General features: G+C 39.3%; 2 protein-coding genes across 2 annotated transcripts; one reads left to right on the forward strand and one right to left on the reverse strand.

The window, feature by feature from the left end:
• Positions 1–112: 112 nt before the first annotated feature.
• On the forward strand, positions 113–10,492 carry spc25 (SPC25 component of NDC80 kinetochore complex). The gene is made up of 7 exons (XM_054788490.1): positions 113–193; positions 570–731; positions 805–870; positions 5,066–5,212; positions 5,302–5,427; positions 5,533–5,631; positions 5,973–10,492. Exons 2-7 carry the CDS (start codon positions 581–583, stop codon positions 6,092–6,094), a joined length of 711 nt encoding a protein of 236 aa, XP_054644465.1. The 5' UTR covers positions 113–193; positions 570–580; the 3' UTR covers positions 6,095–10,492.
• On the reverse strand, positions 9,515–26,722 carry nostrin (nitric oxide synthase trafficking). Its single transcript, XM_054788492.1, is given in 16 exon segments — positions 9,515–9,701; positions 9,703–9,811; positions 9,871–10,102; positions 12,675–12,800; positions 12,883–12,971; positions 13,065–13,173; positions 16,145–16,270; positions 16,354–16,452; positions 18,392–18,517; positions 18,604–18,702; positions 22,605–22,667; positions 22,752–22,833; positions 22,895–22,957; positions 23,034–23,117; positions 23,186–23,271; positions 26,661–26,722. Coding segments are annotated over 16 exon segments (1,707 nt in total). The 5' UTR covers positions 26,688–26,722.
• Positions 26,723–27,941: the final 1,219 nt, after the last annotated feature.

Consider the following 27,941-nt stretch of genomic DNA (forward strand, 5'->3'; position numbering starts at 1 on the left):
TAGCATTTAAGAATACAATATGTTCTTGTTAATATTCAGACGACTCGAATTACAATAGTTTTCTTGTTAAAATACTGACGAGGCGTACACGGAAGTGGCGCTCAACGTCACGTCCGGATTCTGGTTGCGCCTCTTTTACGTAACAATCCGCGGAATTTTGAAAGTAACACCCAGACAGACGTTCGAACTTAAGGTAGGTTCTCTTTGAATACAAACTTAATCGTGTACGCACCGCGTATGCGTTTGAAATACTCGATTGTGAGTACGTTTAAGTAACAAAGTTGCATGTATTGTTTTACGGAACGTTAGGTATGTACATGCTAATAACTAGCTAGGCTAACGGTTCTTCAACTACTTGTAGCTTCCCTGTTAGCCGGTGTGCTAAAAACACAGATTCAGCGCTGTTAATAGACTACGTATATGTAATGTTAGAAGTGAAACGAATGCCAGTGTCGTCGCTTTTTTATTCCGTCCTTCGTCTGAATTGGCTCGTTTCGTTGTTTTTTGCTTGTGCCTCGTCTAGTATTGTGAAGATGTTATACGCTAAAAAATTGTTATCCACCCCACAGACCTTCTAACCATGACGTCCATCACTGATAAGAACATCATTGATGGCTTTGCCAATGCAATGGAGGAAATCCACAACAAACAACTGAAAGCATACGCCGAGATAACTGAGGCCACCACCCAGCGGAGCCAGTCCCACAGGCAGTTTGTCAAATCAGCACTTGGTATGGTGCTTGAACCTTCTCTGCTTATTAAACTGATCTGAACGCATAATAAGGACTTTAACATTTTCAACAGATACATGTTTGGAGAAATGTGAGAATGACGAAATGCTGTTTGACTCCATAGAAGTATTTAAAAAGGGTGAGTTGCTCATGAATACACACTTCAGACACATAATGTGGTATGCTTGCACAATAAAATGAGATCAAGCACAACAGCTACAGATGGTAACGTAATATACATACCTTACCTTAAGTACCTTTTAGTTCAAAGCAAGGTACTGCAAACTGCTACTACAATAACAATGACGCAGAAGTTGGCTTCCGAGTTGCCAGCCTCCGATTCGATTTAAGGTGGCATTAGCCTTGTATGCAGTGCGACTGTTTGGCCACTGTTTTTTTTTGTGACACTTCTCGATCTCTAAACATTTTAGGTAAGACATTACCTTTGCTTGACATCCACTATTGTTGTTCGAAAACCAACCGACTTCTCAAATCTGGACTGGAAATCTGCAGACCCCAAAGGTTCATAAAAACACAGTTTCTGATTTGTGAAACCTTTATTCTATTTGTGAAAATACAATGAAGGCACATTTATACGTTTTTCAGCATCTAGAGTAGACTATATTAGACCTGGCCCACTTTGAAAACCAGTGGACCCAGACTTTTCAAATCTGGACTGGATTAATCTGCAGACCCCAAAGGTTCAGCTGCCCAGCCAGCTAGCTAGAATTATCCACCTAGCTACCGTACTCATCTTTGGATTCCAAATGTGACTTTTTACCACAGTGACTTTTTGTTTTTAAAACGAACAAGCAATGTGGTTAGTTCAGAGCTTGTTTTTGTCCCCCGGGGAAGTGGATATCACGTTCATGGGGTACATACTAACACTTTCAAATGTCACTGAACAATTTTGGTGTCTTGTTGTCATTATACTAATTACAGCATGTCTTGTCCTCCAACCACTATTTGTGTGTGGTTGTTAAATGAACATAAACACATAGTGTGTGCAGCCTTATGATGGTGATACTATCACAGGGATCTCCTAGCTCGCCAGCTGATTTTGAATAGCTCACAAATGGTCAAAGAATATTTGAAAATATGTGGCTTTCACGGCTCCCTTAGCCAAAAAGGATCCCGGCCCCTGGTCTAACTTCTTATATAATTTTCAAAAATAAAATCAAACTTTCACAAATACAATAGTGAGTGTCAGGTAAAGGTAATGTCCTACCTAAAATTTGTAAAATGTTTGAACCGCTACTAGGAAACGAAGCAGTGGATGTAAGCACGGCAGGCTTTATATGGATGCACTTTTTTAAAGCACTTTTAATGTTAAAGACGTTAAACATTATAGTCTGCCTGTTGGTGATGTCATTGTCTTCCGGGTATGTGGTGGTCATGAGAGTTGTAGTTGACCTTTGAAATACAGTTGATTCGCTGCTTCTTTTGGGCATTTCATTCACTTTTACTTCTTTAACTTATTTTAATACTTGGGGTAAAGAAGTGAATGAGGTATCAAATTAAAGTTCATGTAATGTTTTATCAGACAGAATTAATCACAGACTTGATTTTACATATTTCAAAATTTTGTAACATTCCTATCATATGTGCACTGCAAAACTTCTGTCAGTGTATTCTTACTATCTGCTGCACCGTTCTTTCAAATGGCTGCTCTGATCAGGAGGATTATCAGCCCAAAAAAAGCCGCTGCTTCCATCGGCCCGTACAGGTGAGAAAGTTTCAACACCTTATTGAAGATGCCATACCACATTACAGTCAAACCTGTCTATAGCGGCCACTGACAGGAAACGGCAAAAGTGGCCGCTAAAGACAGGTGGTCGCTATAGACAGGTTGGCGGCCATTTTGAATTTGTGCGCACACATATTAACATGTATTCACAAAAAGACTGGAGCAAAACCAAGAGACATAGGGGAAAACGCTCTGTTGACACATAAACAGGTAGGTAAAGCTAGGTAACAGCTACGGTGAGGAAACTAGTAATATCAATAACAACAATGAACCAGCGCCGCACATTCGACAGCGCTGGCCTTTTATCCGCCACAAATGTTAATTGACCACAGCTGCGCGGCCACCAGGCATGAAGCGGCTGCCTCTTCCTCCCCGGAGAAGGCACAGCCCGCCAAATAAGAGCGCAGGACAGGGGACGCTCGCTCCTGTCCTGCAGAACGTCACAAATTTCCATCTTTGATTTTTTTTTTTTTTAAATACGATTTTAAAAGGAAGAAATAATAATTTTAGTGAACGAGCCCGTGGATATATGTACAGGATACGCGTGAAGCAGTCATGAATGGGTGTGTGCGTGAACAATTGAGTGCGGAGGAGGTGCGAAGATCGTCGTAAACTAACAATACCATCGCTCCTTTCTTATTGAATGGTCTTCTAATCTCTAATTAGTCGGGAATTAAGTGATATTTTAGATGTTTTATTCGGGTACTTTTGGCTATTATAGAATTTATTCACGGCATTGCAAAGTGGGAAGATTACCGTTTTGGCCGTCATTGAATCTTTTCAGGGCAGCATTGCAAAGTAAGAAGGCGGCTTTTTTATATCGAACTAGGACTCAGTAATTAAAGTCTACACACGACGGCTTCATTGCTTAAAAAAAAAACTTTTTCGTGCATTAAGCTTCTACTTGAGTCGGCATTTTGGCCGCTATATGCGGTCAGATATTGACAAGGGATACAAAATGGGTGGCCCCTGGCTGCGTTAGACAGGTGACCGCTATACACCTTGTCTATATATCGTAAATTTTCCGTGGGGGATTTTTCAGTGGCTGCTATAGGCAGGTGGCCGTTCTATACAGGTGGCCGCTAAGACAGGTTTGACTGTAATTTGCTGAGGAATTTGCATACTTTCCCTCATTGGGTGCAAAGTGCAGGTTTGGATGGTTCTATTTAAAGTTAATAATCATGGCAAGCTATACCATCATCTGTTAATCCTGATTTTGTCTTGCATTTCCAAGTCATTTTACTCATTGATAATTTATTCTTAAGTATGTCAGCATTATTAATAATTTATACCTGATTCCCTTACCAAAAAACACTGGGAATCTAGGAAACTTCACCTGCACTGTCCAGTATCCAGATATTTATTTCAGTCACACTGTATGAATTTTTGGATAAAAAGTTACTGAATCGTTTTGTCCTTGAATCATATCGGCAACCACGAATCGTGATACGAATGGAATCGTTATTAAAACGAAACGTTACCTTCCAAAGAAGTGTCACAAAAAACAGACCATCAGGACAAAGACTCGCACTGCACAATCCTCAAACCTCAATTACACTTTACATTTCCACTTAATTACCGTAAAGCACCGTGTATAAACCGCACTTTTTTCCACTGATAAGAAGCAAAAAATCGGGGTGCGGTTTATACACGATGACAGGTCTGTGACCAGACGCAGAAATTGACGAGAAGCCCATTTTGAATAGCCATCTGTGGGTCAGACAGTTGCTTTGACTTTAGCGCCCTCTGCTGTACAGTTGCTGAAAATGCTTGTGTATGCAACTAACTTATCTGATGTCTGTCTGTATTTTCACACAGTGAAACGATCTCTACATACACTGAAGATAACCTAAGCTTCCATTAAAACATTGCAGATGTAAAATACAATACAATGTTGGAGTTTATTCAAATTCACACTGAAGCAATGCAATAAAATAATAATAGAGAAAAAGATAAGCAGTGAAAGATAAGATATCAAAACATCTCTGAAAATTGCAAATTTCTTTATTTAGATTTTTTATTATTATTATTATTATTATTATTATTATTATTATTAATCTGTGCTTAGCCATAATATTAAAGATTCTGTTCTGATTTCTCCTTTATTCTTCTTTTTGAAATTGCTTAGTACCTTTACGCATGTTGATTTGAGATGAAAGAGTTGGCAAGCATTTATGAACTAAAAAAAAAATTTTCCCCGCTGTGAGCCTGAAAATGGGGGTGCGGTTAATACACGGGTGCGGTTAATACATGGTGCTTTACGGTACAGAATCGGAAGCCAACTTCAGCATCCTACAATAACAACAATATAGCAACAATATAGCATGTTAAAACAGTAATGCTATCTTTCTAATGACAGAATATGTAGATCAGGGGTCACCAACGTGGTGCCCGCGGGCACCAGGTAGCCCCCACGACCACATGAGGTGCCCGCAAGCCTGCTTTTCATTCAGGTTTTCAGTTAATAATGAAAGAACAGTAGAAAGAAATTCATTCTGAAATACAAAATGCAGGTGCACCTAATGTGTACTGTTCATGTGATGCAATCGCAACTAAAAATGTTATGACATCAATGCCTCTTCCCCAGATTTGCAGCATAAGAATGCATCATTGAAGGACAAACAGCATGCTATTGCAGAAATGACATCTGATATTGAGCAGAAGGAAATACAGAAAGGCATGATTATCCAGAAGATTGAGAAGCTTAAAGAAGAACAAGCTCAGCAAAAAGAGTGTAAGCTGATGTTTGATTGGCAATGGGTGCTTTTGGAGCCCATTTATCGCTTTTGATCATTGACATCTCTGCCTGTTTTACTCACTCAGTCATTGAGTCTCAGTATAAAGCCAACAAGAACAGACTGAAGAACCTGCAGAAAGCCAGACATGTCTTTCAGGATCATTTGGGGATGGAAATACGAACCATCTGTGGCACGGAGCACCAACTTTCCGGTATGTCTTTAAATCTCATTTCAGGTTTTCACCACCTTGAGATTTTAATCAAAGTTTACATCACATATGTTGTGTATGTTTTTATTTATTTTTTGTTTTATAAAGGTAAAAGGTTTCAGTTTGTGTTCCGGAATATCAACCCAGCTGATCTGAACAGTGCCTACATTATCACAATGAGAATCACGGAAGATGGTGCATATCAGGGTAAGTCCCAGTGCATAACGTTCTATATTCAACTTATAGGCAGCCACACAAATTTTATTTTCAGAACACAGGTCAGTGTTATTTGGGACATGTTCACAATTTGTGTGTTTATAAAAATACTGGAAGTCACGACTTTGGCCTGATGAAACTTCACAATGCACTTTCACTTATGCCTTTGAATCCACTTCGAGATTGCAACACATACATTTACAAGTTTTCCATTGGTTTCAGTTATTATCACAAATCATAACAAACTTGCAAGTAAGAACAGTAACTGTCGGTACCTGTAAAAAGACTCCAGGATGTTTTCTTAAAAAAAAAAAACCCTCCCAATTCTACAGCCGTGTCGAGTGACCCTACGCTTGAGTGCCTGCCAGCTTTGGAAAGACGTCTTCAGGAGACCAACAACTTACCAGTTTTCCTGACAAACGTAAGGAAGGAGTTTATCTCCCAAGTGCGCTAAAATGGGATTTTAATAAAGTTAACATTTTGCAGCAAAGTCTCTTATGTATATTGCAATTGGAAGGCAAGGACCTAACTACCTAATCTGTACTAATAGATATGTATATAACATGCTATTATGGACCCTTTTATATGATGGGATTTAACCACAGAAACATGTCAGTACTCATTTAAGACATGAAATAACTGCTTTTATGAAATATGCCAATGAGCTTATTCATCATAACACAGTGGCAAAAATTGTTACATATTGTATGCATGATTTTAGAAAGCAATATATTCCTAGCCTGTCACAATAACAAATTTTGCTGCACGATAATTGTCCTACAAATGACTGCTGATAAACGATATTCTTGTCTATTATTTTGAGACAACTTTTTTCATTAATGTAACAATATAGTATGGAATTTTGTCAACATTATTTTGAGATCATTTATCATTACAGTAATGATAATACAGTGGTGTGAAAGTGTTTGCCCCCTTCCTGATTTTTTTTTTTGCATATTTGCCACACTTAAATGTTTCAGATCATAAAACAAATTTAAATATTAGTCAATGACAAAACAATTGAACACAAAATGCAGTTTTTAAATGAAACCTTTTATTATTAAGGGAGAAAAAAATCCAAACCTACATGGTCCTGTGTGAATAAGTGATTACCCCAACTTGTTAAAACATAGCTGAGATTAATTAATCTAAAATTGTGGGACTCCAGCAAACCACAATGAGAGCTATTATACACAAATGGTGGAAAAATGGAACAGTGGTGAACCTTCCCAGGAGTGGCTGGCCAACCAAAATTACCCCAAGATCGCAGCAACGACTCTACAAGAGGTCACAAAAGACCCCACAACAATATCCAAAGAACTGCAGGCCTCACTTTTGCGTCAGTTAAGGTCAGTGTTCATGACTACCATAAGAAAGACACTGGGCAAAAACAGGCTGCATGGTAGAGTTCCAAGACGAAAACCACTGCTGAACAAAAAGAACATTAAGGCTACTCTCAATTTTGCCAGAAAACATCCTGATGATCCCCAAGACCTTTGGGAAAATCAGACGAGACAAAAAGTTGAACTTTCTGGAAGGTGTGTGTCCCATTACATCTGGTGTAAAGGTAACGGCGCTTAAGGACCTGGAAGACTTGCTGTGATAAATGGAACCATGAATTCTGCTGTCTACCAAAAAATCCTGAAGGAGAATGTCCGGCCATCTGTTGGTGACCTCAAGCTGAAACAAACTTGGGTTCTTGGGTTCCAGGACAATGATCCAAAACACAAGTCCACCTCTAAATGGCTGAAGAAAAATAGAATGAAGACTTTAGAGTGGCCGAGTCAAAGGCCTGACCTGAATCCTATTGAGATGCTGTGGCATGACCTTAAAAAAGGCTCTTCATGCTGGAAAACCCTCCAATGTGGCTGAGTCACAACAATTCTGCAAAGATGAGTGGGTCAAAATTCCTCCAAAGCGCTGTAAGAGACTAATTGCAAGTTATCGCAAACGCTTCATTGCAGTTGTTGCTGCTAAGGGTGGCCCAACCAGTTATTAGGTTCAGGGGGCAATCACTTTTTCACACAGGGCCATGTAGGTTTGGATTTTTTCTCCTTTAACAATAAAACGTTTGATTTAAAAAAAAAAAAAAAAAATGCAATTTGCGTTCAGTTATGTTGCCATTGACTAATACTTAAATTTGTTTGAGGATCTGAAACATTTAAGTGTGACAAACATGCAAAAAGAAATCAGGAAGGGGAAAACACTTTTCACACCACTGTACATGGCATAATAATGCGAGTACACCGTATCAAAAGCAATCAATTTGAATTTCTCAAGAGTATTTAACATTGAGCAAGAGCTTTTAAATAAACAAAATAAAACATAAACAAAAAAGACGATTTAATGAAAAATAAAAAATTACTTAGGCTCTTAGCAAAAATTGCACATAAATAAAAATCACAATATGTCTGGTTTTTAATCAGTATCACTTTCGTTGTTGTCTGAATATTGACAAAAAACTGAGAAATAACCTGCAAATACTCTGAAGTTCACATTGTGTGTCAATGCAGACGTCAGCTCATTTACATATACACTTTTTTTAATTCACTTTTAGCAACACGCTGTGGAATACGCTGTTTTACGTTTAATGGGGTGTAATGTTTTGTCAGAGTTTGGTCAAAGTACATGTTTTGGATGCAGCAAAATGCATTTGGTGCACAATGAGGTGTTATATTTTGGGAATCACTGAAACTTAAGTTCCACTTTTTAAAAATGTTAATTTATTTCTTTGTCTTTGTCACAAACTTTTTCATGTCACAAAATGACGTTGCTCAAACAGGCTGAACTTGACATCAGATCGTGTTTTATACACAACATGCACAAAGAAAGCATTTGATCATGTAGCACACGGCACACACAGCTAGCAAGTAGTGCACTTGCTAGGGCATCGCACACCTCTCCTCACTGGGACAAAGAGAATGAATGACTCCATTCATTCTGGTATAGAACCAATGCATCCAGTTGTTGAGACAGATGCAAAAAGTGAACTCTCTTTGTCATCTAGCCTGTTTGGTAGCGAGAAAGAGAGGAGGAAAACAAACACGCATGCACATGGCAATATATCGAGACCGGCAAAATGATCAAGTTTGTTTTTATTTATCATGCTTATACAGAAGATGCCCCTACAATGTAAACAATCCGTTCTGAGAACGTTTACGTTATAGGGTTTTTACGTTATACGAAGCGTAAAATACATGTAAATAGCCTTATCCATTCCAAGATCTTCCCAAACTCACCCCTTTGGCCCTTCAAAATATTCAAGAAGAGATTTCAATGCGTGTCAACTAGTTTAAGGACAACTACGATGAGGAAGGGAGGTTGAAGGGAGAAGCCTGTCTTTCACACAAACTCACGTACACGCTGTATAAGTCAGCCAATGAGATGAGAGCGTAGGTGGTGCCCCGATAATCAACCAATGAGATGAGAGCGTAGGCGGTGCCGGGATAATCAGCCAATGAGATGAGAGCGTAGGTGGTGCCCCGATAATCAGCCAATGAGATGAGAGCGTAGGCGGTGCCGGGATAATCAGCCAATGAGATGAGAGCGTAGGCGGTGCCCCGATTATCAGCCAATGAGAGCGTGAAGCGTCAGAAGGCGTCACCAAGTGTACTCTGTTAGTCATGGAAAATGTTTCCCTCTCTCTGTAGCGCGAGCTATTCAAATCGAATTACTGAACTTGCACCGACTTGACGCTTTACGTTATATGGAATTTCTCAAGTAATACGATGCAAAAACTTTACATAAATTCTTTACGTTCATTGGAATTTACGTAAAAGGTTTACGTTATGCGAGGTACTACTGTAATTGATTTATTGATTATCGTAAGAGGCCTAGCTATTACTTAGTTCCACTGTACACCAGCAGATATCAGTCAGGCTTCTGATTATTTGACACAGCTGAGCGCAGGCAGCTCCTCAACATATGTGGATGGGAAATGACCTGTCTGGCCATTAAGTGCCCCAAACCACCAGCCATTCTCTTCCTTTGTGTAAATGTCCAGTAGATCCCCTGTGAAACACACAGTATGTTTTAGTTTCATTTGGCTGTCTTCCTTGTTTATACATTTTCCTCATACCTTCTTTCAGAGTTAATTCATCATGGTGTGTAGGTGTGAAGCTATATAAAGCCTTGCATTGGCCAACACGGCAAACGTCTGGCGCTCTCTGACCTGTTCATTGGTAATATGTTTTAGTGCGAAGTTATGTAATAAAAACACAGACGTCCTACCATGTTCTTTGTCGTCATGCACATGTGTTGGAGTCCCAACAACGTCCTCTGATCCCTGTGCCAGCACGGCACAGGAGAGCTGGCCACTGGGCAAAGGCTCAGCTGGCGGACACGTGGTAGTTTGAACGGGTCCCTTGTAGATGATGGACGCTCTCAGCGAGTGTCTTGTTCTGAAGGGAGTCTTCCTTAGTTTGACCGGCCGAGTCAGCTGCACCACACTGTGCTCACAGTCCTGATATGGAGACCAAACAGTCACATCATTTCTGCAATTCCTCGTGGATTTACCAGATAGAGGAAGAATTTAAATTGCTCTAGTGAAACTATTTTAAAGGACTCGCATTCACTAAAAGAGATCAAATATTTCTGTGAATTTTGTCCAATATATACATCTTGCAGAGTAATTTTGGTTAAAAACAAATTTATTGACATTTCTACCCTGAACTGTCCTTTCCTCAGCTCCATGCACAGATCATTTCTAAATTCTTGCACCCATGCACTAAATTCAGTCAAACCACTTTTGATATGTTACGAACCCGTGTGGTGTGGTGTTATTGAACTTCTGTACCATGTTAAAACATGAGAATGTCCCTAAGCGCACCTGGCACCAGGACACCCTCGGCCGCAGGTCTATGATCGCCTTTGTAGTCCTCAGACCTGCGCCTACATGTTTTGGACATACGGGTGAAGAGAGGGGCTGAGCTGTCAACTGATCACCACCTGGATGCCAGACAGACCTGGCAGACCCAAACGTGTAGTGAGGGTGTGCTGGGAAACGTGTCTTCCGTTCATCAAGTCTTCAACTCTTACTTCCGGCAGAGCTTCGCCTGCAACCCGGTTGAGGACGAGGATATTGAGTCCGAATGGGACGTATTCCGTGCCTCCATTTCTGAGGCAGCCGATCGTAACTGTGGCCGCAAGGTGGTCGGTGCTAGTCGTGGTGGCAAACCCCAAAACCGATGGTGGACACTGGTGGTTCGGACTGCCGTCAAGATGAATGAGTCTTATCGAGCATGAATGTCTTATGGGACTCCTGAGGCAGCTGACAGGTTTCTGCAAGTCAAGCGACATGTGGTTGAGGCAAAAAAACTTGGGTGTGGGAAGAGTTTGGTGAGGCCACGGAGCATGATTTTTGGCCAGCTTCGAAGTGTTTCTGGCAAACTATTCGACACCTCAGAAAGGGGAAGCAGCGCCTTGTCCATACAGTTTACAGTGAGGCCTTTGACCTCAACTGAGGACGTAGTGGTGGAAGGAGTACTTTGAGGCCCTTCTCAGTTCCACTGAAAGACCTTCCATGGAGGAAGCAGAGTCCGAGGACATAAATGTGGACAGGACCATCACTGTGGCTAAGGTATCTGAGCTCGTCAGAAAAACTCCTCAGCGGCAAAGCTGGTTCACATTGCCAGCAGTAAGTCGAGTCTGTTCCCTGTGAATGTTGGCCCCCGTCAAGGCTGCCCTATCGTCACCAATTCTGTTCATTACTTATATTGGTGCAGCCAAGGCCTCTAGGGGATCCATTTTGGGGGCCTTAGGATCTCATCTCTGCTATTCACAGATGATGTCCTGACGGCCTCATCAGGCTGTGACCTTCAACATGTACGGGGATGGTTTGCAACTGAGTGTGAAGCTTCTGGGATGAGACTCAGCACCTTCAAATCCCTCTGACTAGCTATTTAGCTTCCTTTGTAGCAGTTTTGAACAATAGCGACTGAAGCCACATCCACATTTCAAAGTCGGTGACTGGACTGGAAAACAATGGTGGTGGTAACGCCTTCCAACACTGAGCATATGGAATATTTTTATTCGATTGAACGTGAATGTTTTTTGGTAAACAATTGAAGAACATCCTTAAAATATAGCCACAAACAAAAAAATGTCAGAAAAGTCACATTCATTTTCATTATCATGGAAAATATCTGACTTTCAGGGTTTTTTTTGTGTTTTGTTTTTTACTCTTTTCAGAAATGTGCAGTCCACAACTAAGTGAGCATTCTGTCCATGATAGTCTCTTACTCAAGTAACACATTTCAACGTCTACATCTTTTGCAGTTTGTAAATAACAGATGAGACATTGGACAGGCAGTGTGTTGTAAGCCTATGTCACAACCGGTCGTACGGGCTCCCATGGTCGGTCTACATGCAAAAAACACAACAATCACACGGGGGGTGCTGATGTGACATGCTGATATACGAGTCACAGACCGGCCACACATTAAACAACCTCTATGGGTGCTTACATTTTTTTAGGTTGGAAGTACAAACGTACGCACTTTATACGTTTTGCTGGTGTCTGTTTTGGGCAAAATGTCAATTTTTCGGTACATCACGCTTGCGGACTCCGTATGTGTCGTGCACCCCACATATGTAATGTAACGTGCGTTGGCTGTACGAATGAAGTGACAGCTGTACGTCCGAGCAGCACCATATTTTGCGTGATATGCACGTTCGATGGTCATCACAACTATACTCTCCATGAGAAAAAAAAACAAACAGCGATTTGGGGAAAGCCACAAAAGTTGGATGTCCGGTTGTGACCTAGGCTTTAGTTGCCGCCATGAAATAAATAAAATACCAATTCTCAACTCAAAGTAGTTTGTCAACTACATAACTAAATATCTGTAAAAGAAGAGGGCAATGTCCAGTTTGTAGTAATCATTCTTCGATATAAAGACTAATCCAAGTAAACAATAAATGACCTCACAGACATGGTTTAAATCTGAAGAAACCAAGCCAATAAAAGTACCGTATGTCAGCTAAACTTCAGGTTCATCATTCAGTTGAACAAATCCAAAATACCTCATATGTACCTTATCTTTCCACTTGACAATGCTGTCACTAAATCGGTGGAAGGGCTTGGGTTTCCCTTCCAGTTCACACAGAGATAAAGAGAGTTTATAGTGAGTGGCCTCCAGTAGATCCAGCTTCAGACTGCTCTGGGTAAAACAAGATGACATGACTTTAGAACAGCTTGTTGTGTATCAAAGTCCAAAGACACCACTTACTCTACAAGCGCACCTCGTCAAGCTGCTGCTCTGTCTCCTCTATGTTTCTTTGGTTGGAAAAGGAAGGGTTTTCAGCATAGATTTTCATCAGCTTTTCAATGCCTGGAACAAGAGGCTGAATTAGGGACATTTTCAAACTACTACAGTGCTTGTTTGAAATCACTCCAATACAATTGAATATTTAAGCAGGCTTGCCTTCACAGTCTTTCTTTGCTTTTGATATACTTTCCTCGAGGCGATGGAGTTTGACTTGAACGGCTTCTATTCTTCGTTCTTTGGCCATCAGTGATTTGCTGTCTTCCTCCTGATGTGTGCGACAGAAGCAGTAACTTTATCAAATCAGAATGTGCAATGACTTCCTTCTATGTTGGCTGCTCGGATAGTATGTTTCCTTTATTTAGTAAGATGTTCACAAATGGGCACTGCATATTTCAGGGCTACAGTGCCAAAAAGGCATCATAAAGCAAAGTGGTTAAAAGAACATGGTTAAAACAGTTCATATCAGTAGAGTACAACAATGGTACCTTGAATACTGGAGGTCAGGGGTGTCCAAACTTTTTCCAGCGAGTGCCACTTTGATATTTTGTAAAGCAACTAAGGGTGACATAGAATAGTGGACTATTTGACGATTCGATTCGTAGGAGTCTGATTCGACTATCAATATTGCCGTCTATAAAATGAAATGTATAAAATGTCAAGGGGCTATACAAATTGAACCGTTTTTAGGTCAAAACAGCAAAGTATTTTAGCGTTTCAGCCTTTCTGGGTGCCCTGAAACGGGAAAATCTGAAAACGCTGTCTTGTCCTTTCCGGGTTGACAAGCAAACCGCAGTTTTTAGAAACCGATGTTATTGATCCATCGCCACCCTGTCGCCGTCACATGACCAGAAGTGAGCTTTGAAAAGCCAGCGTAATATCTGAATATTTTGACTGACATGACTCGCCCCAGTCGACATTCTCAGGATATTTTGTCGTCTTATGCTTCAAAATGACTCGCAGAAGTAATTCCACTTCGTCAAAAGTTAGATGAGCCTTGGAAAACAGAAGACGTGGGACTTATGCACATGTGTTCTTTCGTCTTCTATAGTTTGGTGTATCATGTGGTTCCGGCTGCGTGTCTGTTTACAGCGCCACATGTGGGAGTGCCTTGTGTATTACATCATTTCGCCCAGTGATGCTTTCCCGTCTGAATGCAACTATTTTACTAATCTGGCACAGTGTGGACGCAATTTTTTATTTTTTTTTAACCCGTCAAAAATAAAATCCCAGGAACGTTTCTGTGTGGACAGAGCCCAAGATTGTAGCATTCTGACTATATGGGGGGTGCTGCTGAGCACACATTTTTACAAAGAATGTCTATTTTGATTAAAAAAAAACAACCCAGCTCAATATGTGTTAATAAAGAAGTAAAAATGAGGTGTGTGTGTATATACATACCACGCATTGATAAAAATGACCAGCTTCAAGTGACGAACGCTAGCTTTGAACAATGCAAGACCATCAAAATCTACGGACTTATTGGCTCATAATTGCTACAAAAAAATCATCCAAAGTGTGGAAGTATTTTGAAAAGGTTAAAGATGACTCCAGAAAATGAAGTGTCAGCCGCTTCTTACACATGACCCCACAACAACCAACAGCGTATCATTTCAATCAGGTAAGGCTGTTACTCCAACTTTTTATTTTATATCCAGACAGTGAATTTGAATGCAAGAAACAACGCTGCTAACTCAGAGTATTGGCTAGTTGTTGTTTTTCAAGCCATGTTGTTCCTATTCTATGTGCACTTTTCTGATGTGTGCCGACAGCGACTGTGTTTTGGTTTAGTTCGTTTTGCTTTCTGTGTCACTTAATACAATGAAGGTACTCTGGTTGCACATCTACCATGCTTATTTGTTTATCAGTGTTTTAGCCTGTTTCTTTGAGGTAGAAAAAGTTGCAAATGAGATCTCTTATTTGTTGGGATCATTTAATGTTGATCTGGTCTCAAAAAAACAACAAAACAAAACAGTTGACTGAGTCGACTACAAACAGAAATCTTTAGGCCAAGACATGACTAAAAGCAACACATGTAGATATGCTGAGAAGTTTTATATATTTCAAGAAAAAACTGCATCTCAGCTTTGTCATAAAGGTGAAAAAGCCTATTATTAATATCAACTTCACTCTTTGCTCCCCCCCACCCCACCCCCATTTTTGCTGTTTGTTTTTAATTTGCAAAATATTTTAACTTTCTTTTTAAATAATCTTTGTAAATGTTCTTTTTGTATTATTATGATTCTATTCCCATAATATTTTGACTTTATTCCAATAATATTGTAGCTTTTTCTCCAACCTAATTTTTCAAAAATTACAGCTTTAAAGTTCTATAATATTTCAACTATGCTACTAAAATAATATTACGAGTTTATTCTCATAAAATTGCAGCTTTTTTCTCATAATGTTTTGACTTCATTCTTGTAAAATTACAGCTGTTTATTCCATATCTGCTGTTTTTTTTAAATGTTCTATTTATAATGGTCTTTTTTGTTTAATATTTCAGCTTTATGGTACTAAAGTGACATTATTTTTCCTCATATTATGACGTTATTCTCGTAAAATTCCGATTTTTTCTTGTTAGATTACACCCGTGTCTTTATATTTTGACTTTATTTTGGTAAAATTACTACTGATTTTTGTTGTTTTAAAATTTTCTGTTTAAATTTTATCTTTAGTATGTGCCATGAGCCAAGAAAAAAACAGCCATGGCCCCCAAGCTGCACTTTGGACGCCCCCCCTGCTGTAGGTTAATTTTGTCTTCCTATTAGGTTAAGTTTAATATAGCTTAAGTTTCTCCAGTGTTTCCCACAGGACTACATTATATTTGTGGTTGTGGGTGGTTGAAAGAGAATCAAGAGGTGTCTGAATACTCGCTACATATAGCCACAAAGTGGCTAACATAGCAACACAGATCCTTCCAGATCCAGTCTTCTCTGGCAGAGTAGGTGTGTATGAGGTGCATTAAGAGGCGGTCACGATGCCACCCACTGTACAGAGTTGGAACGTCAAGCTACATTGACAGACAGCCCCACTATAATGTGTTTATCAGCAAAGGCTAACAGGTAGGGCCAAATCTATTTGTGGCAATCCAAATGTATCCGTGGTGGACCACCACAAATAAATGAATGTAAGGGGAAACACTTATTGTATTCAGACAAGTTAACTTATTCATTGAATATAAGAAACTAAACACATCAGGAATGATTGTAGCTTGTAGTTTCCTTTTGAAAACTTACATAATAATCAGTCATCAGAAATTCAGCTTTGTTGTCTGCTGTTGTGATGTTGTTCTCCTTCAGCAGCGTTTGTATGTCTTTATCCATGTCCACCCTCTGGACCAGCAGTTCTATCTGCTTTTGTCCCTGCAACAGTCAGAGATTTACTATTATCATTACAAATCAATCATTTTATCAGGAAAAAGTCATAGCCACAGTGTCCATCTTACATGTTTGAGGGTCTGCCCAAAACTGGACATGTGCAGGTTGTATCGGGTCACAACGTTGCAAAGAACTTCGATTCGCTGTTTCTCCAGCTCCTGTAAGATCTGTAAAAGCAGGAATAAAGCCAACAGTAAAGCTTTTATTTGGATTGAGCTTATTTTGGTGAAGTAGTGTGGTGTAGCTGTCTACATTTGCAATGATAATACAGCAGATTTTTGTTGTGGTTACCTTCCGGGGCCACCAGCGAATAAATTAATAAATTGAATATTTTCGTAGTTCAAGCATAAAAAAACCTGTTTATGACTTTCTAAATACGCTTTTAACATTATTAGAGCCTTGTAGACATGAAACAACATGCCTATAGTCACCTTTACACTCCTATTTTTCATTGCTTACACCACATTACAACTCTTATGCTACAGACGAGCTAACAAGCTAGTGAGCTAAGTTAGCCTTTATTTCTCCTAAACTTAAGAAGCCAAAAACATGGAAGAACTTTTTTTTCCACTCTATCAGGTCAGACATGCCATGGCTGACTTCATGATGTCATGTGTTAAAGCAATGTAATGTATCAATCAATGTTTTGTGTCATCACTGCCGCCTCGTGACCATCACTTGTATTTCAATAAGTTTTGACTAATGATAGACCAAAGTCTACAACGAAACAGCCATCATTTTTAAATAAATTTTCTGAAAAGACGTGATATAGTGAGGGAGTAATAATCAAGCCGCGATATTGCGAGGGACAACTGTATAAGTTTCACTTTTGTGTGTGGGAAATCTCAACGCTTGAGGAAAAAACATCAGTGAAGTCCATCCATCCATTTTCTATACCGCTTCTCCTCATTAGGGTCGCGGGGGCATGCTGGAGCCTATCCCAGCTGACTTCGGGCGACAGGAGGGGTACACTCTGGACTGGTCACCAGCCAATGGCAGGGCACATATAGACAAACAACCATTCACACGCATTCATACCTATGGACAATTTAGAGTCTCCAATTAACCTCACCTGCATGTTTTTGGAATGTGGGAGGAAGCCGGAGTACCTGGAGAAAACCCACGCGCACACGGGAGAACATGCAAACTCCACACAGAAATGCCCAGGGGAGAATCAAACCCAGGTCTTCCTGTATTGGCCAACGTGCTAACCACTAGACCACCGTGCGGCCCCATCAGTGAAGTATAACGACATAAACATGTAAAAGGTGTATAAAAAAAAAAAGGTTTTAACAGTGGTACATGCATGCTGTACACTTGACCTGTATTAGCACATATTTATAAATTATTACTGATTAAGGGTGAATGAGATGTGTTTTCTGTGAGGAAAAAAAAATGGGACCAAAAATCCACCAATTCACAGGGCCCATGAATTGTAGGATTCATTGTACTGCTGAGTTTTAGCACTGTGACGGAGATATTTAACTATGAGTTTATTATGGTGGTTGCGGTGGTGTAGAACTGCACTGAGAGCTGTCACTCTACTTCAGCTAAATTGATAAGGGTTTCACAAGATCTCGCAAGATTAAAACATGACAAGATTTCTTGTTCAGAAAAAAATGTCTGGTGGGCACAAGCCCTGGGACGATAATAAATTATTTAATTAATCACACATTAAATGAAAATTAACTTGATCATTTTGCCGGCCCTTAATATGTTTTCTAATATGTCTGTTTTCCTTGTCTCCAGCCTCCAAACAAGCAGGAGGAAAGTTCACTCTGTGCATTGCTTTCATCACCTTGGCACATTTCTTCCATAGAACAATGGCGTGAACGGAATGAGTCATGCAGTCTTTTTGTATCGGTGGGTGGAGGCAGGGCTGGAGGCAGGGCTGCTAGCATACAGTGCTGAGTGTAGAGTGTAACATAGTGCAAATTCTATTAGTAGATTGCAATATATTGTCATATAATCTCGTCTCGTCTCGTAGAGACAATCTCGTGTATCACCGCGTATCGTGAGCTGAATGTCTCATGACATCCATGTCAATACAGTAGATCAAATGGTTTTCTAGCCAAAATCAAAGTACAGGATATGAGATTTGGGCACCTGGTAGCAGTTTTTGAGTGTGTTTTCCCACTTCAGTCTCATCTGATGGCCCTCCATGTTGGTATGAAAATACTCCTCGTCCACGCGAGTCTGTAGCTCTGCCGACTTGGTCAGCCTATTCAGCATCTGAAAATAATAATGGTAAGCAAAAGCGATCAAGAAAAAACCTCCATGCGTTGCATTCAAGACAGTTTGTGTGTTTATTTTTCTACCTTTTGCTTTTCTTTCTCTGTACATATTTGTTTATTGTTCTCTACAAAGTTGAACAAAGCCTCGTGCTCCCTCGTTAATCCAACAAGTTTCTTCTTTGTCTGCGTCACAAAACAGCAAACATGAGAAAATACATAAACACATTTACAGTCGTCCACATGTACAATCCCGGTTCGACTATTGCTCCCTCGCTATATCATGGTTTTTACAAAAAATATGAATAAATGATTGCTGTTTTGTGGATTGAATACGGACAATTATTCAGGGTTTTTTTTGTTTTTTTTAAAGCATGTTTAAGCAAATTGTACATATTCCCTGACTAAATCAAGTATTTTCAAGCATAAAAATGGCTAAATGAGCTAAAATACAAGAAACACTGTACTTGTGAATGAGTATTCTACATGTGGCCTCTAGGTGTCACCAGAGTATGAGACGCGATCAGGCAGTTACTGTAAATGTAAATGATAGATACTTTATTGATCTCCAAGAGAAAGTTACATCTTAAATGGCTTATTTTCAATGATGTCTACTGTGAGTGTAAAGCCATTTAAAGCCGCCATTACAATATATTGATGAAACTATAGCGACTGCAGGAAATACGCTGTCTAGAAAAAACAAAAAGGAACTGCTGATGTGTGAGTCTGTTATCTCATTTATGTCTAATATGTCTTATTTTGTTTGATTCTATCCACTATAGTGGGTAATACAAGTATAAAGGTGGCTATAGGGGTGTTATTTCATGTCTAAATGGCTTTAATAATGTTAAAAGCCGTATTTAGAACATTGTAAACAGGTTTTCTATGCCATAACTGCGAAAATATTGCCTTTATTAATTCCTGCTTCGTGGAAATTCACTTACCGTGGCTGGGTCTGGAACCAATTAACGGAGGTACTGAGGGATTACTGTATATTTCTTTTTGAGTCTTTTCATCTGGTTTAAAGCAACACCAGACACTCTAGTTTTATCTCACCAGCTAAATAAAAATGTTCTGATTCAACCTTTTCAGCTGAATAATTTCATTCAGACAGTACAAGCGCTCTCTCTAGTACCCTGACTCTTACCCAAGTTGTAGGAGCAAGAAATAATAATTTCATTTGTAGTGACTAGGCCTGTCACGATAATTGATAAATTGATTAAAAAACGGGGTTGATCATTTTAACAGCCCGATAAATTGACATGTGCATATCCAGCCTGTTCCTTTTCTTCGTCTTGCTGTTCCACACAGTCTGGATGACAAGAGGGTTCACTCTGCATGTGTCTGTGCACATTGGTTCTGTCATGGAATGAAGGTAGAGAGTGAACCCTCCTGTCAGCCATTCAGCCTCTTTGTCCCAGTAGGTGGAGGGCTAGTAGTGAGTGGATACACAGATTACTAGCAGTTAGCAAGCAAGCGCTAATATGAATGAAGGCACAAATCGATAGTTCGTAAACCTAATGCCACAGCTCTAGTGTGGATGTGCAGCACAGCCTTCGTCACGATTACTGAGGCTTTTGATCGGCGAAGTAAACATATAAAACGAAACAGTGCAATGCGGTGCGTGCTCACAGACAGTGTTGCTCGCTACATTGCAAAAGAAATGCAACCTTTCAATACGGTTGAAAAGCCAACATTTCAGGAAATCTTCAAAATGTTTGACAGACAGTACGAATTGCCTGGGAGAATGTACACGCACAAGTCATAAACAGTCATTCCTGAACATGTATAATCGAGTGAAAGAAGATGTATTGAAGGACATTTCACTGCTCCACCATAGATATGTGGTCCAGCTCAAATATGGCCCCCTACCTTAGTTTAACAATACACTACTTAACTGCATGTGTGTATAGGTTTTATACAAGCAGCTAATGTGGCTCACACACGTACACTATACTTGAGTACTATGGAGTGGTTCAAATGTGAATTACACCTCTCATGACTAATTATAATGAAAAAATTGTCTCAAAAAATGTTGATACTATCGATTGATGGTAATTTCTAGCACAATTATCGACTAGCAATATTTCTGGTGACAGGCCCTAGTAGTGTAATTTCTAGCACAATTATCGACTAGCAATATTTCTGGTGACAGGCCCTAGTAGTGGCTCATTTGGAATCTGCCTCTAGATCAGTGGTGCTCACACTTTTTCAGCCTGTGAGCTACTTTTAAAATGCCTCTCACTGTGCTTCCCAAAGGTTTAGAAATGGCTTTATAACCTTTTCCAGACTGACAGATCTCAACTAATCTCAGCTAAGTTATGTTGTTATGTTTTAACGGGGAGGGGGCACTTTTTCCACACATGGCCATGTAGGTTGGATTTTTTCTCCTTTAATAATAACAGGTTTCATTTAAAAACTGCATTTTGGTGTTCAGTTGTGTTGTCATTGCCTTATACAGTCAAACCTGTCTTAGCGGCCACCTTTATAGAAGGGCCACCTGCCTATAGCAGCCACTGAAAAATCCCCCCCAGCAAATTTACATGTTATAGACCCTGTGTATAGCAGTCACCTGTCCAACGCAGCCAGCAGCCACCCATTTTGTCTCCCTTGGTCAATATCTGACCGCATATAGCAGCCAAATTACCAACTCAAGTAGAAGCTTCATGCACGAAAAAGTTTTGTTTTTCAATCAATGAAGCCGTCGTGTGTAGACTTTAATTACTGAGTCCTAGCTCAGTCACAATCATTCACAAGATCCACACAAACTGTCAGTTGTTCCACATAAAAAAGCCGTCTTCTTTTGAGCTTGCTATTTCCTGGTCAAACATGTAACTTTAAGAGCATTTGCACCAAAACATTACCGCAAAGTAGGCTGGGAACAGGACGTGCTCCCAGCGACGCTACAATAAAAAAAAAACATATGCTAGCATGCATGCGGCAGCGGGAGCAAAACTGAGTTCGGTTGTACTTAACTGAAGTATTTTATCAGTTATCAGTTATTATGAAGCCTCTAGCTTCCTTTTAGTAAGTAAAAACCTTGGCTATGATTGCACTACATTGTCATGTAGACCTACAAAGTACACTTGGAAGAACAAGAGGTGAATAAATGTATTGCAACTGATGTGAAACTGATGAGGGGTAGGATTAAATAAGCTTTGCTTCTTCCTACTCCTTTTTGGACATGCAAAATTGTGAATTGTACTATGTGATGTGCTACTGTTTGACTCATATGCATGTTCAGGATTAAAACCATGAACCATGATAATAACAAGCCTAGTAGTGCTGTACAACTTTTATCAGCAGTCCACAGTGCCCTCTACTGGTCAACATTATTATTATTATTATTTTTTTCCTCTTCTGGTCAACATTCAAACTGGACGCCAACCTGTCTATAGAGGCCACCTGTCTATAGCGGCCACTTTTGCAGACTCCCTCCAGTGACCGCTATAGACAAGTTTGACTGTATTTAAATTTGTTGGGTGATCTGAAACATTTAAGTGTGACAAACATGCACAAAAATAAGAAAGCAGGAAGTGGGCCACAAAGCAGTTGACCGCTACTTTATCTGACTGCTTTATCCTTTTTCTTGAAGGTGGAATAAGTCACAAATGAGCTCTGTTAATGGATCAGCATTAGCATTGACAAAAAAAACAATATTTGACTATCAGTTGACTATGGACACAAATCAAACAAACCAGTTTTGACTATGAACATTTTTAGAGAGCCCTAATATAGAGTATGGGTATGGCTAGGGATTTCCATTAGCTCTGCGCTTAAAAAAATAAACAAAAGCATTTGACTATTAGTTGACTACGGACAAAACCTAACGAATCCAATTTGATGATGAAAATCCTTAGTCCAAGACTGCCCTATTTTTGCACCAAAAATCTGTAACTGTGCAGGTATTCACTGTACTGCACTTAATCTTTTTTCAATGTTTTTTTTTAGAGATTGAAAGGGTCCATGCTACTTTCCCTGTTAGCACAGCTACTTTATGACAACACCAAGATTGTAAAGTGTTTAGGATTGGACTGACCTTTTGTTCCCACAGAAGAAGACCCACAAGTCAGAATGAAAGATTTTACCTTGAGTTGCTCGCTCCAGTTGGCCATAACAAGTTTTCCTGTCCTCTCAATGGCGTTGTCCAGCTGGTAAAAGGCGGAATGCCAATGTTACCAGCATTGCTACTACAGCCATGTATTACCCACAACTGACATGAAGAGATCACACACAGGCCTCTTTCTCTTGTTATGCTCGTCTAAGACCTGACGTAGTTCCAGAATGGCCTCCTGCTGAAACGCATTCCCCAACGACCTACCAAGAAAACGCACAGTGTATTTAGAAGCCTCTTGTTGCTGCTTTTTGCAACTACTACCTGTGGGCATCCGCTCGTGAGTACATCTCATCTGACACGTGACACCAGGCGCTGAATATGGAGCTGAAAGCGCAAAAGTGTTGGGATTGATTAAGCCATCACACGGCTTCTTCTGGAAACAAACACACAGATCTCTTACTTGCTGCTCATGCCTTTGGAAGCCCTCATGAGTTTTCCAGCCAGTTTTTGCAGCCCTTTAGCATAAATGTGTTCCAGCTCAGCCCTAGAAGAGTAAAATCTCGTGTAAACCAAAGTCAAACACTCCTCAAGTCACACCTTCATGAATTCCACCTTTGCTGCAAAACAGTCATCAGTTCCTTGCAGAAGCACTCCCCGCCTTTTGACACGCGCTTCACATTTTCATAGAGTTGCTTATACTGAAACACAACATTGACAGACGACATGACACCTGCACGTTCGTACAAACATCACATTACAAAAGAGAACATAGTGAAAATGAGCATTTGCCAGCAGATGCACTGCAAAAAAGGGCTGGCCAAATATAAGATAAAAATACTAGATTTTTGGTTTGGTTTAGTTTATTTGAACATGAAGGTTACAATGGAATACATCTCATGAATCATCCTTTCACAGTTCCACATGTCCAAAAGGAGTAGGAAGAAGCAAAGCTTATTTAATCCTACCCCCCATCCATTCTACATCTAGTACAGTACTTATTGTTCACTTCCTGCATTCCATCTCATATTTTCCTATAATAATCAGAGTAATAATGAATAACAGTACGAAGACAAAAAAAACCCAAATATATATATATATATATATATATATATATATATATATATATATATATATATATATATAAAAAATAAATATAAATAAGAAAAAAACAAAACTAAAAAAAAAACAAGCATGACAGAACAATCATTGTGATGATCAAGACTCTTCTGCCTTGTATTTAGCAAACATCAACTGCTTGTATTGTTTTTTGAATGTGCTCATCTCTGTACATTGTTTGAGTTCCTTACTCAATCCGTTCCATAATTTAATTCCACATACAGAAATGCTGTGTGTTTTCAGCGTAGTTCTTGCGTATAAATGTTTCACGTTTAATTTTCCTCTAAGATCATATTTCTCCTCTTTTAGTTATTATGAAGTTATTAACTTTATGCATTATTCTAGCGTTTTGAAAGAATACTAAATCTGCAAATTTTAATATCTGTGATTTAAAAAATAAAGGGTTTGTATGTTCTCTATACTTGGTATTATGAATGATCCTCACACATCTTTTTTGCAGTACAGTGAGTGAGTGAAGATTGCTTTTGTAATTATTACCCATATCTCCACACAATACATTAAATATGCTAATACTAAGGAACAGTACAGAGTGTGGAGTGATTTTTGATCAAGAACATATTTTGCTTTATTCAATATTGAAGTATTTCTCACCACCTTTTGTTGTATGAATTTAATATGAGATTTCCAACTCATTTTTCATCTATTATGATCCCAAGGAATTTATATTCTTCCACTTTTTCAATAATTTGTGTTTGATCGTACGTATCCTTTCTACTATTACCAAATAGCATTATTTTACTTTTACTTAAGTTCAGGGATAATCCTGTCAAACCATGACTTTAATATGACCTTTTCATCCTTGACCTTTTTAATGAGTTCTTGTGTGCTTTCACCGGAACAGAAAGCGGTGGTATCATCCGCAAATAGGACCAATTTTACATCCTTTGTTACTTTACAAATGTCATTGATATACAAATTGAACAGTTTTGGTCCCAGTATGGACCCCTGGGGTACTCCACTCGTGGTGTCTAAACTCCCCGATGTATATTCTCCTAGCTTTACAAATTGTTTCCTCTTTGCTAGATAGCTTTTAACCCAATTCAAAACTAATCCTCTAATTCCGTACCTTTCTAATTTTGAAATTAAAATATTGTGATTAATTGTATCGAAGGCTTTTGTCAGATCCATAAAGACTGCAGCTGCACATCTTCTGTGGTCTATAGCAGTGGTAATTTCGATCAGTGACATATAAGTTGAAATGTTGGCTCTGTATCCGTATTTACTGCCTGCTAGTAGTTCATTCGTATTAATAAATTTGTCCAACCTATTATTAAATAGCTTCTCCGTAATTTTAGAAAATTGAGGTAACAAGGAAACTGGTCAATAATTTGTAAATTGATGTTTGTCTCCTTTTTTAAAAACCTTGGCTTGGCTGTTTTCATTTTGCATGGAAATATTCCAGTCTGAAACGATAAGTTACTAATATATGTTAACGAGTCTACGATCTCATTGATGACCCTTTTAACTGTTTTGGAAAAAAACTAGTGAAATAATCTGTCAATGCAGCAAGTATATTTGACTTTGTAAGAAATCCTAAATTAAGATTTCTATATTTAGCAAGAAGCAGGACGGAAATCCTAGATTTAAGACTTTTATATCTAAAAATAAGCAGGAAATATTTATTTTTAGAATAAAATACTTCTTTTTTTTACCTGATTATAACCGATAAAAAGTGAAATGTTCCTGAAATAAGAAATACTAACACATTTTTAAGCGAAACACTTAGTAGGAGGCATCCTTCTGTCTTGAGAGACATACGTGGCAGGAGCCAGGGGGGTGAAGTGTCTTGCCCCAGGGACACAACGACAGTGACGGGGTAGAAGGAGCGAGAATCGAACGGCCAACCTTCCAGTTTCTGGATGACCTGCTCTACCTCCTGGGCCAAGGCCACCCCAACCTCACACCTACGGTAATACTAGTACAAAGTAATAAAGCAATAAGTAATTTAGTCATGTAGTCATTCTTCTGTATTGGTCATCAAAAATGGTTGAGAGCAGGGGTGGGCAAACTGCAGCCCGGGGGCCACATGCGGTCCGCCAAGCATTTGAATCCGGCCCGCCAGTTGCTTTCATAGTATTTCAACCTTTAACATACAAGCTGGCAACATGACTTGCTAGTAGTCAGAGTTAATCTGAGACAACATTTTGATGGTTTAAGGAGCTTTTCACATGCAGCGATCCAGACTACCTCACCCACGGTGCCAAGCAAACACAAATTAAAAAAAAAATGGTGTCACACAACTCAACCTACCCACTGCACTGTCTGGGAAGTAAAAACGGAGGGACATTCACATACTCTTAAATAGTCATGTTTTATCATTCACAGTTCATATTGTATATCACATCCTTTATTCATGAACATTCCAGGTGTCTTATTCAGTAAAGAAAACCTGTAAAATGTCATTTTGTTATTTGATATGGTTACATATTTCAAGTGCTCCTGAAAAAAGGGACACAAGCACATACATATAGCAGATTGTATGACTCTGTAAGTCCAGCTGGACTGTTAGAATTATTAGCGGAAAATAGAGTGCATGTGTCAAATATATAGTCTGGTCCCCCGGCCAATTTTGTTAACTCAGTGCGGCCCGCGAGTCAAAAAGTTTGCCCACCCCTGGTTTAGAGTATCCATTACCTTTCCGGTTCATAAACTGAATGTAAAAACATTGTTCTTTAGCAGTTCATAAATTCAGCATCATGTGGATGTTGTGGAATCTTTAAACAAGATTTCATTAGTTGGGAAAACCAAAATAACCAATTTTGAGAGTTATTTTTATCAATTTTAACATTTCGGAACTAAACTAGACAAAAAGTAATCCCTCATTCTAAAATTAAGGTTATACTATAAAGTCAATGAGTAAAAAGCCTTTAAAACTAGGGAGATTATCGAACATGTCTAGAAATGTGATTTTAATCCTTGGCAAGTGGCAAATAGTTTGCAGTGTACTCACAGAGCAGGCGCTGATAGAGTCCTTCATCTTAAACTCTGGCTGTTTGTTGACTTTGGACCGAGAACTTTGACCACCTCCTCCCAAAGTAACTCATGCGGAAATCAACCAGGTGAGTTTATGGACTTCACAAAGGGGGAATTCCAACAGGAAGCTGGAAGATTCAGTCTGGCCTTCATATTAAGAGTGTCAAATAAGCTGATTAAGACAAGGTAGGTGCATGAAAAACTTGTTTTTTTTTAAATGAACTGAACAAAGCATCAACTATAGTATACTGTAGATGCACAATATATAGATTTTTACAAAACTGATATAACCAATAACTTTGTCTACATTTTAAATTTAGATTTAAGTGTAGTTTGTGCACACCTGGAGGTAAGGAGGACTGGAACAAATTAGGATTTGACCAACTGTACCTGTTGATTAGTCCTAATCAAATATCATGACATTACTACTACCACATCACTACTATCAGGAGAACCACAGTATAGAGCGGAGGGAGCCACCTGCTGTGGCCCAACAAGGTGCACTGTATTCGGGCACACGCTCCGAGCAGCCGGTGTGACGCAACAGAGGTCTCTGGTAAACCTTTTGCACTTATCAAATTGCTGGCGTTTCAGGTGGCTGATTTGGTACAACGAGCACGCAAAATGTCTTCCTTTGAAAGTGAATGTTTGTTTCCAAGTGAACTCGGGAAGTTACATCAAAGGCAGGAGAGAAAAGGAGCGCTTGATTTGCTCACTCGTAATCTCGCCTCATTAGAGCATTTTTCAAAAAATCATTATCTGAGCTATTTTTAATGTTATCAGATTTGTACGATGTCATAATTCCCTCATATCGGTCCAATAATTATTGTGCACCTCTAGTGTCCCGTATTAATCAGTCTGCCAGGATTTTTGAGGCTTTTTTGGCTAGTTGCAGCCTAAAATGCCTGATTTTGGGGCAGAGTTGCTTATTTTGTGAGATTTTACAAAGTTGTGATCAATGTTTGAAGTGTTCTTTGTAACTGACACACTACACTGACTAGTCACTTTCATATATGTATTAGTATTGTAGAACCTTTATATTTGATTTTAGTACTTCAGATTTAAGGCTTGCTATTAGCAACACCAGTCCTACCAGCTGGAAGGAAGCTTTACATTTTTGCAAGGTGGGCGCATACATCGCTGCACAAACTCTTCATTTGATAGACGCAACTTAATTCAACTTTGACGGGAAAATGCTATTCATTTTCATGTTTATGCCGTCTGTTTTTAAAACTGATAAGACGCTGTTGAGTCAATA

This window comes from Dunckerocampus dactyliophorus, chromosome 9 (genome assembly GCF_027744805.1).
Source record: "Dunckerocampus dactyliophorus isolate RoL2022-P2 chromosome 9, RoL_Ddac_1.1, whole genome shotgun sequence".
Taxonomy (NCBI): domain Eukaryota; kingdom Metazoa; phylum Chordata; class Actinopteri; order Syngnathiformes; family Syngnathidae; genus Dunckerocampus; species Dunckerocampus dactyliophorus.

Coding starts and splice junctions, on each gene's coding strand:
- spc25 (XM_054788490.1), top strand. CDS start 581: ATGACGTCCATCACTGATAAGAACATCATTGATGGCTTTGCCAATGCA. Junction 5,213..5,301: donor ACAAGCTCAGCAAAAAGAGT/GTAAGCTGATGT, acceptor TTACTCACTCAG/TCATTGAGTCTCAGTATAAA. Junction 5,632..5,972: donor GGAAGATGGTGCATATCAGG/GTAAGTCCCAGT, acceptor CCAATTCTACAG/CCGTGTCGAGTGACCCTACG.